General features: G+C 37.1%; 1 protein-coding gene across 1 annotated transcript in view; it reads left to right on the top strand.

Annotated features, from left to right (window-relative positions):
* csmd1 (CUB and Sushi multiple domains 1) overlaps nt 1-12,635 on the top strand; it is a 716,970-nt gene that overhangs the window by 583,733 nt on the left and 120,602 nt on the right. Inside the window, exons 35-36 of the mRNA XM_031902727.1 lie at nt 2,189-2,392; nt 5,621-5,745. Coding sequence (XP_031758587.1) covers nt 2,189-2,392; nt 5,621-5,745 — 329 coding nt within the window. The remainder of the gene's footprint in view (nt 1-2,188; nt 2,393-5,620; nt 5,746-12,635) is intronic.

Below are 12,635 nucleotides of genomic sequence, written 5' to 3' on the forward strand. Positions count from 1 at the left end.
TACCCCAGCCCTCATTGGCCACATTTGTGACAACTAATAAAATAACAAACCCTTACATAATTCCACCTCCTTCTAGGGAGGGCGGGTGGGGATCTTTACTTTACTACCTGCTTCCACAAAATGGTTGCAGGTTCACCTTGCCTAGCTCTAAAGATGGCCCCTTACTCCTCCCCCCAGGCTTAACCCTTCCCCTTAAATTGAAAACACCTATGGGGCTCCGGCTAGGGATGAGCCTGGGTCATGGTGCCCCTCCTCCTAGCTGGGCTGTTATCCGTGGCTTACTATACTTTTACTTTTTTTTATTTGTCTTACACCCAGGAGCAAACTCCTTGCAGCTCCTAATTATGAATGCCAGTTGTTGTTTGATCTATCTATCTACTGTATGTTTTGTGGGTAGTTCAATTGATTTACCAATTTACCATCATTAGACAAAGGGGGAAGTGCTGTGTAGTGGGTGTAGTTTGTGTGTCTATGGAACAATAATGATTAATGAGTAAGATACCTTTTAATGTACCAATGTAAAGAATAAAATAAAATGCTGTAAGGTAATTTGTGAGAGAGAGGCTTGGACTAATTTTGCAAACCTTCATAAGTGCCGGGAAAAACATTATTATTTTTAAATTAGTTCCGGGCTGCTGAATCATTCCAGTATCTTTGAAATTAAAATATTACACGCTCACATAATAAACCAGGAGGAAAGAAGTATGAGATACATATATGATGCGGTTCTCTGAGCTGAAGAATTGTGATATTGTAGTAACAATACATGATTTAGGGGTAATTCACAAAGGTATTTCTTTAAGGTATTGCATAATTCATTATGCTTTTGCGCTTCTTAAATAAGATACTATTTATGTGCTACTATGTACTACTACTACATATTAGGACAATAACTTAGGCGATAAAAAAATTGCAGTTAAAATATCTCACAAATCATCTGATGCAACATAATACATTATCGAATGAAAATAACTTGTTACTGCACTGATACAGTCTCACACACGTGTTATTTCATGTAGACATTTTGTAAGTAGACACCTCATTATATCAGATGAGGAAAAAGCAAACTGTAGTAACTGACCAGTTTTATGAAAAAAATTACTTCAGGCATGTTAAAGCTTCAAGTGAACCATGCTAACCAATACTAATGTCTTAGTTCTTATGCTTATAATATCCAAAGGGTCATGAAGATTTGACTTTGAATGAATGACATGTTTATGACTTACAGCGAAAAACTTGAAAAGCTAGAACAATGAGAAAAATGTTGAATACATTTGTAAGACTATATATGTGTGTGTGTGTGTATTTTAAAGAGGAACTACACCGAAATACTGAACAAAAATTTCTCAATTTTCCGTTCAAGGAGAAAAAAAATGAGGCCTTTTTTCCACGAGTTTATTCCATCTTGAGTGCTAGCATATTCAAGAAAAAAACCCAAGCAGAATTATAGCAATTGCATTTTGTAATACTTGCTCACAAGTTAAAAAAAGAAAACCCACATGATGAGAACATACAAACTCCTTGCAGATCATCCCCAAGCCAGGATTGAACTAAGGACCCCAGCGCTGCAAGGCAGATATGCTGCCAATTGTGCCATTGTGCTGCCCATCTGCCCATCCTAGCTTATAATCTTCAGAGGCTCTTTACATTGACTAATGTTTTCACTTAAAATTCACAGTTGTTTTATTCAATACAATGCAACTATACTTGTGTATATTCGCAATTACATTTTTTTAGGCATTTAATGGGATCTGAAAGAAGCATTAGATGCAATGCAAAGAATAGAAAGGGACAGATAATGCATTAAGTAACCATAGCTTTTACTAAAGGCAATGCTATTACATTTGCTAAATTATTGAATATTGCAATCATTTTTTTTTCATATCAATTTTCTTTTTTTTTTCTTTAAGTCGCTAGTAATATTCCCATCTATATCAATGGATATAAGTCTCATTGTTTTCCACTTCATTGCCATTTTAAAGCTTTTAATGAGAATCCAAACAGACAGGGGACCTTAGGATATTAAAGCTAAATTTGAGCTGAGCTATGAGCTTCATAGTCCCAATTAACATTTACATCTAAGATTTCCAACTAACGATCCATGGCTTATTAAAATATCAGACCAGAATCACTTCATTTTCTAGTAATAAATGTAATTGATTTTATTATTTTTATTTTTGTTTTGTAGCTGTTCCACGGACAAGTGATACACAGTGCAGCTCTGTTCCTGAGCCTAGATACGGAAGAAGAATTGGCGCTGAATTTTCAGCAGGCTCTGTAGTGCGATTTGAATGTAACCCTGGATACTTACTGCAGGGCTCTAAAGCCATTCATTGCCAAAGAGTACCAAATGCTTTAGCTCAGTGGAACAACACTGTACCAACCTGTGTGGGTAAGAAGAGTTAAAACTTATTTCATGATAAAACATGAATAAACCGTTTTAAATCACATTTTAGCACCATTTCATTAAATATAAAATTATATTTTTTCCCTTTTTCATTTGCAGTTGCTATTGATTTACCATGAGTAGAAGACATAACTATTGCCTTAACTGTATGCTCATGTCCCCTAAGGCAAATTGTTGTGCTGGGATATTGTATTTGCTACTTACTGACACATCCATTACATTCAAAAATTCTGTATTAGAAGCCTTATATAATTAAAGTGTACACTCTTTTTTAGTCTTCCAGACTAATTAGGATGAAGAATTTTTATACCTTAATAGTATTCATTCAGAATATACAGTTTTAGTCCTTGTTCTCAGTCAATCACAGAATAACTGTTGTATGCTGCAAAGCCCCATACACACTTGTTTATTTTATTCTTTCATAGTGTTAAAATATTGGCAGATTTTTATTGCTTTATTATCTGATGTGTGGATAATTATAATTTGAGAATAAACCTACAGAATGTATTTTAGGAAAAACAAAATTTGCAGATGGAGGTCTGGGCCATATGGCATTAGATCACACATGCTCACATTCCTAGAACTTTATGTTATTATTGATTTCTTGCAAATTATATAGATTAAGGCTTATTTAATTTACAATTTTAGAAACCTAAATTAAAATTTGCCTAAACAGGACTTCCTTGAAGACATGTTTTAATGTGTTTGAAAAACTAGTGTAAAACATGAACTTATTTTGTTATATAATGCACTTTACATCCATAAGGATCTAGCAGGTGGTAAGGACAGGGCCTCAAAGCAAGCTGTCCCTCTTGAATTCAAACGCATTCTGTAGCTCTCTGTACTCTGAAACAAAGTATAGAGGCCTTACGGCTATTTACACAGTATGCTACATAGTGGGCAAAGTCTCACCAACTTCAAGAAGAATAATGTCTGCTGCACTAGTCTCGTTCGCTATGGTGAATTTGAATGGTTAGCTAATTTCCTGCCCTCTGACTATGGGGTTCTCCATATAGGCAAATGCAATTCAGGTGAAACACCTACAGTAACTCCCTACAGACCAGGTGGCCATCTTTTGTAGAAAAGTCAAAGCATTCATATTTTTCTAATCTCTTTTTCCTATTATTAACATCAAGCATCATTTTTACCAGTCAGTCTGATAAAATACAATCCAGTCTTCCCGTGGAACACTCACAGGAGTGAAGGAGGAATCTCAGACTGACTCTTAGTACTATTTTGAATCACAAACCTCCTGCCATTGAGGTCAAATCGTCAGGATCAAATTCCTCCTGCTGACTGGGCCAGATTGTGATTCATAAATGTCTCTCTGCAGTAAAATCAGCAGCTACATTTTAGTTGCCCAGATTTAAAGCCACATGGTTAGGTATTCAGGAAAAGTGTATGTAATACTTCCTTACACTTCAAAGGAAAAAAGACAGTCACTGGGGCACCACCCAGTGATCATAGAACTGAAAAGTCATTTTGCTCTGCTTTGCATGCACACCCACACAGGGCAGTAGACAGGATCTGCAAAGAGGAAAGAAAAGGATGGAGAGGCACTACTATGTTAGTACCTTATTCCAGTTTATTTTTTAGCAAAAAGAGTACTGGCCCGGGAGAAAAGTTTAGAGATTATAATCAGTGGGGGTGCCTAATTATTTGCCACCCCCTATCACAGTGCCGGAATGATGCAGAAATTAACTTCCACACAATAGTGTCCGATTTGCATTGAAATGTGCTTAATGCTAATTTTGCAATTCCACTAGAAGCAGTACAACTGAGTCAAATGCAAAGCCTGCTTGCAGCCACAATGCTGCTTGCATTGTGAGAAAAAATGACCCTCTAGTCTTCCATATTTACTGATAATTACACTATTAGAACTTAATTTGTTTACTGTTAGCCAGTAAAGTGTATCAGGGGATGACGTTCACATATTTGGCCAGCGTAAAGTATATAGAAATATATACAGTATATCCCTGTTTTGCTTTGCATTTCTAGGTAGCTTAATTCTAATTCAATGTGTCAGTGTCCTATATATATATATTGATAATGGGTGATTGCAGAGGACTTCTTGTTGCTGTCTATAAATTAATTTTGTGGTAAAACTTAGTGGTTAGCACAACTTTCCCTTTTTTGCTACAGTAAAGTGCATCACTCAATAAATGTATAGCAGGACTACGGAACTATCTATTAAACATTATATATGCCTTCAATTATAATCTCAAAGGGCAAACATATTCATGATTTAAAGTAAAAGTATTTAAATATAATTTATAAATACTTCAATTCTCCATATGTGCTATAGATATACAGTATGTACTTTGGTAAAGTCTTAGGAGAGATATATGTGAGGTGCCTCAAACTGTGGACCAATATAGCCCAAATTATATCAGCTAATGTAGTAAAAGTTTAAGTGAACATCCATAGCTTATAGTTTAAATTGCACTTAAATAACTGAACTAAAACTGTTTAGCTTAATACAGCACAAAGACTTAGCAGACAGAAAATATCCAGAAGATTTGCCTTGCGTGAGCTTAGAGCACAATACAAGCCACTCACAAACCTGTGTTTACATGCCAGTAAGCAATAATGTTCATTATTTGAGACTCACCTCTCACATTCATTGCCTTATTTTCTCATATCTGCAACCTTCTGCTACTTAGCTGTAAACCTCCATGGTAACTTGTTCTATCCTTATTATGTACCATAGGGGGTCCTTTATCTCATATAGAACTGTTCCAACAGCAGCTGCTGTAACAAATTATGTACTATATATCCGTACACAGTGTGATATCATTCCCAAGGTAACAGATGTTTCACCTGTTATGCTCTGATTCTGAAACCCTGCTTGTGAGTATGACTCTCATGGCATCTATTGTAATCTAGAGGCAGCTAGAGAGAGACTCCATGCAGCTGTCAAGGTGCAATGCCTTCACAGTAAGCCACATCATTAGCATCCCCATGGGCAAGTGACAATGACACATTTAGCTCCATAAACATGAATAATTTAGACAATACAAATAAAGTCAACAAAGCTAAAACAACCACAATATATATTATGAAATGTACATTGTATTTCCCTAACTCCTAATAACACTGTATTAGAAATTATTATTTTCTAGTTTACTCAATGTGATGGTGTTCACAATATCTTATACAAGTTTAGAAATTTATATTTAACTAATTTTTTTCTTGTAACTTTGTTCTTTATAGTTCCATGCAGTGGGAATTTTACAGACAGAAGAGGGACAATTTTATCCCCTGGTTTTCCTGAACCATATAGTAACAGCTTAAACTGTATATGGAAGATTATAGTAACAGAAGGATCAGGTATACAGGCAAGTATAACAGTATGGAAATATTAACTACATTCTAAATGCAATAATGATAGCATACACCAACAAAGATACAGTATAATTAAACCTTATTGGATGCAAAACAACCTTTTGGGTTTATTTAATGTTTAAATTCTATCATAGCAGACTTAAAGTGTGGTGATCCAAATTAAGGATAAGATCCCTTATCCAGAAAACCCCAGGTCCCAAGCATTCTGGATAACAGGTCCCATGTCTGTACTCAGTATCATATATAATTAATGGTATTTCATGTTTGTTTGATATAAACCTGTGTTAACTGACTAAGGAGTCTCTAAAAGGAAACCATATAAAGTCCTTCACAAGCAGCAATTTTAAAAAACAATTTTTATTGTGAAAACCCATAATGTAAACAAATGTGTCAAATATTTTTAGGATTCATCCATAGCAATTTATTTCTGCAACCTCACAAATATTCAGGAATTTATTTATATATGAATGATATGTCATCGCTAGTGATGATCAAATGTGTACTGCTTCACCTAAAAATTTGCAAATCTTAAACGGTGAAAAATTTGCAAAACATTTTTTTTTATGCGCATCATTTTTCTGACAATTGGTTTTTTTTGGGTGCACGGCAAATTTTAGTGCCTGTTTCGCAAAATCCCTGCCTGCCGAAAAATATCGGTCGTCACTAGTCATTGTTGTTCTGCAGAACATGTCAGAACTAATAGTAACAACATTATGTAATATGTAATTGTAGTTTCACCATAGACTAAGATCTAAGTTTTCATTGTGCAAAGAACCATTATGAGCCTCCTCTTATAGTAATACCTATTCCTAGCTGTGATTTTTTTTCAAAGGTGCTTGCATTTATATTAGCCATCTGATATTCCAGTATTTATACCGTAATTGTCTTCTAGTTCAATTCCTTCAATTCGTTTGACTTCTTTGCATGCAGGTGAGAAGGAAACTGAGTGCTTTTTGAGGTGTTGGCCAATTCCTTACAATTGTCCAGGATTCAAAATAAACATCCACGCAGAACTTAACTCTTTTACTGCCAAGCACGTATGGCATACGTGCTGGCAGTAAAAGGGCTTAAACGCCAACGACGTGTCTCATACGTCGTTGGCGTTTAAGCGCTGCCCTCTGCAGCGGCGGCATGTGCCGCCGCTGCAGAGGGCTTCTAACAATGACAGCCCCCCTGGGCAATGTGCCAGGGGGGCTGTCATCAGGGTCCTGCGAACCGATCGCTCGCAGGACCCTCCAGGAAGCAGCTTCCTGCTTCCTCCCTCTCCCCCAGCGCCGGCCCAAATGACGAAGGAGGCGATCGGTCTTCAGGAACAGGTAAGGACTTTTTTTTTTTATTGCATTTACACACTTTTACACACTTATACACACATTTACATACATTTATACACACTTACATACATTTACACACACTTACAGCACACATTTTAGCATTTTTTTATTTTATTTTATTTTTTTATTTTTTTTCATTTTTCACACTTTTATACACTTATTTACACTCATATACACACTTACACACTATCACACAACTTTTACACATGTACACACATGTATACACAAACACTTTGGTTTTTTTTTGTTTTGCTTTTTTTTTTTTTTTTTTCATATTACCACTTTGTTTTTATTTTCTTTTACCTAAAAACTGTTTATTTTGACAGCGTAACTATTGGATCAGATATTCTGGCCACTAATTACACTGTCATGTAACTTATTTTGTTGTTTCACTGATTTGCACAATTTTTGTGGTTTTATCACATTTTATCCCTATATAAGTGTTCCTGATCTGTTTTTAGCGTAGCTTTGCCAGGTGTAACTTTGGTGTACAAAAATAACTTTACCTATTTTGAATTCATCAGAATGTGTACTTTCCAAAAATATATGGTTTTCTGGGGGTCACTGTATAGTTAGGGGGGGGTTACTGCACATAATACACTGACGGGGCTCTGTGTGCAAAAGCTGAGCTGGCAGGCGAGAAATCCTTATGCGCTATTTTCATTTAGGGTTCAGTACATACCGCAGACTTTGGTATATCTATGCATATTGGGCATCAAACTGTTCAGTAGGCCTCTGGTGTTCCTATTTGGGGTGACTTGCCTTTGTACGCAAGAAATTGTGTGAGATAAATGCGGCAAATTGCAACATTTTTAGGCGATTTTCTGAAATCTCATAAAAACCGATAACTTTAGGAAAGCTTTGCGGCTTGGTACTTTGGTGTAGAAAGGACTCTTTACCCTTGTTGGATTTGTCAGAATGTGTACTTTCCAAAAATATATGGTTTTGTGGGGGTCTCTGTATAGTTAGGGGAAGTTTTGGCACATAATACACTGACAGGGGGCTCTGTGTGCAAAAGCTGAGCTGGCAGGCGAGAAATCCTTATGCGCTATTTTCATTTAGGGTTCAGTACATACTGCAGACTTTGGTATATCTATGCATATTGGGCATCAAACTGTTCAGTAGGCCTCTGGTGTTCCTATTTGGGGTGACTTGCCTTTGTACGCAAGAAATTGTGTGAGATAAATACAACAAATTGCAACATTTTTAGGCAATTTTCTGAAATGTCATAAAAACCAATAACTTTAGGAAAGCTCTGCAGATTGGTACTTTGGTGTAGAAAGGACTCTTTACCCTTGTTGGATTTGTCAGAATGTGTACTTTCCAAAAATATATGGTTTTGTGGGGGATCTGTATAGTTAGGGGAAGTTTTGGCACATAATACACTGACAGGGGGCTCTGTGTGCAAAAGCTGAGCTGGCAGGCGAGAAATCCTTATGCGCTATTTTCATTTAGGGTTCAGTACATACCGCAGACTTTGGTATATCTATGCATATTGGGCATCAAACTGTTCAGTAGGCCTCTGGTGTTCCTATTGGGGGTGATTTGCCTTTGTACGCAAGAAATTGTGTGAGATAAATGTGACAAATTGCAACATTTTTAGGCAATTTTCTGAAATGTCATAAAAACCAATAATTTTAGGAAAGCTCTGCAGATTGGTACTTTGGTGTAGAAAGGACTCTTTACCCTTGTTGGATTTGTCAGAATGTGTACTTTCCAAAAATATATGGTTTTGTGGGGGATCTGTATAGTTAGGGGAAGTTTTGGCACATAATACACTGACAGGGGGCTCTGTGTGCAAAAGCTGAGCTGGCAGGCGAGAAATCCTTATGCGCTATTTTCATTTAGGGTTCAGTACATACCGCAGACTTTGGTATATCTATGCATATTGGGCATCAAACTGTTCAGTAGGCCTCTGGTGTTCCTATTTGGGGTGACTTGCCTTTGTACGCAAGAAATTGTGTGAGATAAATGCGGCAAATTGCAACATTTTTAGGCGATTTTCTGAAATGTCATAAAAACCGATAACTTTAGGAAAGCTTTGCGGCTTGGTACTTTGGTGTAGAAAGGACTCTTTACCTTTGTTGGATTTGTCAGAATGTGTACTTTCCAAAAATATATGGTTTTGTGGGGGTCTCTGTATAGTTAGGGGAAGTTTTGGCACATAATACACTGACAGGGGGCTCTGTGTGCAAAAGCTGAGCTGGCAGGCGAGAAATCCTTATGCGCTATTTTCATTTAGGGTTCAGTACATACTGCAGACTTTGGTATATCTATGCATATTGGGCATCAAACTGTTCAGTAGGCCTCTGGTGTTCCTATTTGGGGTGACTTGCCTTTGTACGCAAGAAATTGTGTGAGATAAATGCGACAAATTGCAACATTTTTAGGCGATTTTCTGAAATGTCATAAAAACCAATAACTTTAGGAAAGCTCTGCAGATTGGTACTTTGGTGTAGAAAGGACTCTTTACCCTTGTTGGATTTGTCAGAATGTGTACTTTCCAAAAATATATGGTTTTGTGGGGGTCACTGTATGGTTAGGGGAAGTTTTGGCACATAATACACTGACAGGGGGCTCTGTGTGCAAAAGCTGAGCTGGCAGGCGAGAAATCCTTATGCGCTATTTTCATTTTGGGTTCAGTACATACCGCAGACTTTGGTATATCTATGCATATTGGGCATCAAACTGTTCAGTAGACCTCCGGTGTTCCTTTTTGGGGTGATTTGTCTTTATCTGATCTTTATCAAGAAATTGTGAGAGATAAATGCGGCAAATTGCAACATTTTTATGCGATTTTCGAAAATGTCATATAAATCTGCAAACTTAGGAAAGCTTTACAGCTTGGTACTTTGTAGCAATAAGAAATATTTACCCATTATAGATTCGGGGGGATGTGTATTTTCCAAAAATATATGGCTTTCTGGGGTGAATGTACTTTTTTGTAGCATTATCCCACATAAAGGATGTAAATGTGTTGATTTTGCAGGAGCTGAAATGATAGATCATATGGGGGTATGTTCCCATTGGGGCCCCTACATGCCACATACTTAGGTAAACCTATACATATTGGGCATCAAACTGTTCAGTGGACCCCTGGCGTTCAAATTTAGGGTGTTTTATCTTGGTACCTAACACTATGTGGGAGATAAGATGCTGCAAAGTGGAAGCTTTGAGGGGATTTTTGGAAATGTCATCAAAATTGCTAACTTTAGAAAAGCTGTGCGGCTTGGTACTTTGGAGTAGAAAGACATGGGTACCCATTTTAGATTCGGGGGAATGTGTACTTTCCAAAAATATATGACTTTCTGGGGTGAGCGTACTTTTTTGTAGCTTTATCCCACATATAATGATGTAAATGTGTTGATTTTGCATGAGCTGAAATGACAGAAATGACAGTATATATGGGGGTATGTTCACATTGGGGCCCCTACATGCCACATACTTAGGTAAACCTATACATATTGGGCATCAAACTGTTCAGTGGACCCCTGGCGTTCAAATTCAGGGTGTTTTATCTTGGTACCTAATGCTATGTGGGAGATAAGATGCTTCAAAATGGAAGCTTTGAGGGGATTTTTGGAAATGTCATCAAAATTGCTAACTTTAGAAAAGCTGTGCGGCTTGGTACTTTGGAGTAGAAAGACATGGGTACCCATTTTAGATTCGGGGGAATGTGTACTTTCCAAAAATATATGGCTTTCTGGGGTGAGCGTACTTTTTTGTAGCTTTATCTCACATATAATGATGTAAATGTGTTGATTTTGCAGGAGCTGAAATGACAGAAATGACAGTATATATGGGGGTATGTTCACATTCGGGCCCCTACATGCCACATACTTGGGTAAACCTATACATATTGGGCATCAAACTGTTCAGTGGACCCCTGGTGTTCAAATTCAGGGTGTTTTATCTTGGTACCTAATGCTATGTGGGAGATAAGATGCTTCAAAGTGGAAGCTTTGAGGGGATTTTTGGAAATGTCATCAAAATTGCTAACTTTAGAAAAGCTGTGCGGCTTGGTACTTTGGAGTAGAAAGACATGGGTACCCATTTTAGATTCGGGGGAATGTGTACTTTCCAAAAATATATGACTTTCTGGGGTGAGCGTACTTTTTTGTAGCTTTATCCCACATATAATAATGTAAATGTGTTGATTTTGCAGGAGCTGAAATGACAGAAATGACAGTTCATATGGGGGTATGTTCACATTGGGGCCCCTACATGCCACATACTTAGGTAAACCTATACATATTGGGCATCAAACTGTTTAGTGGACCCCTGGCGTTCAAATTCAGGGTGTTTTATCTTGGTACCTAATGCTATGTGGGAGATAAGATGCTTCAAAGTGGAAGCTTTGAGGGGATTTTTGGAAATGTCATCAAAATTGCTAACTTTAGAAAAGCTGTGCGGCTTGGTACTTTGGAGTAGAAAGACATAGGTACCCATTTTAGATTCGGGGGAATGTGTACTTTCCAAAAATATATGACTTTCTGGGGTGAGCATACTTTTTACTAGCTTTATCCCACATATAATGATGTAAATGTGTTGATTTTGCAGAAGCTGAAATGACAGAAATGACAGTATATATGGGGGTATGTTCACATTCGGGCCCCTACATGCCACATACTTGGGTAAACCTATACATATTGGGCATCAAACTGTTCAGTGGACCCCTGGTGTTCAAATTCAGGGTGTTTTATCTTGGTACCTAATGCTATGTGGGAGATAAGATGCTTCAAATTGGAAGCTTTGAGGGGATTTTTGGAAATGTCATCAAAATTGCTAACTTTAGAAAAGCTGTGCGGCTTGGTACTTTGGAGTAGAAAGACATGGGTACCCATTTTAGATTCGGGGGAATGTGTACTTTCCAAAAATATATGACTTTCTGGGGTGAGCGTACTTTTTTGTAGCTTTATCCCACATATAATGATGTAAATGTGTTGATTTTGCAGAAGCTGAAATGACAGAAATGACAGTTCATATGGGGTATGTTCACATTGGGGCCCCTACATGCCACATACTTAGGTAAACCTATACATATTGGGCATCAAACTGTTCAGTGGACCCCAGGCATTCATATTTAGGGTGTTTTATTTGGTTACTTTATGACCTGTAGGAGATAAGATACTATAGACTAGAAGCTTTGAAGCGATTTTTAAAAAAAATCACAAATTTTGATAAAAACCAATAACTTTAGGAAAGCATTGCGACTTGATAGTTTGGAGTAGACAGACAGTTGTGCCTATTCTGTATTCCCCAGAATCTGTTCTTTCCAAAAATGTACAATTTTCTGGGATAAACCTTCTGTTAGTGGAATTTTGGCCTTGAAATCCAAAGTATGCAGTTTTTTTGGAGCAGTGCTTTGGGAATTTGGTAGTGTACTGCTGGGAGTTTTTGACCTATACAAGTGAGAAATCTCCATAAAACTATATATATTTGGTATTGGCACGTTCAGGAGACATGGGACTTTCCAAATCAGTTGTATATTCGTGCATAAAATAATTTTTGTTTCTAGTATGTGTGATTATATTATGGAAAATTTGATTTTT

This window comes from Xenopus tropicalis, chromosome 5 (assembly GCF_000004195.4).
Source record: "Xenopus tropicalis strain Nigerian chromosome 5, UCB_Xtro_10.0, whole genome shotgun sequence".
NCBI classification, from domain to species: domain Eukaryota; kingdom Metazoa; phylum Chordata; class Amphibia; order Anura; family Pipidae; genus Xenopus; species Xenopus tropicalis.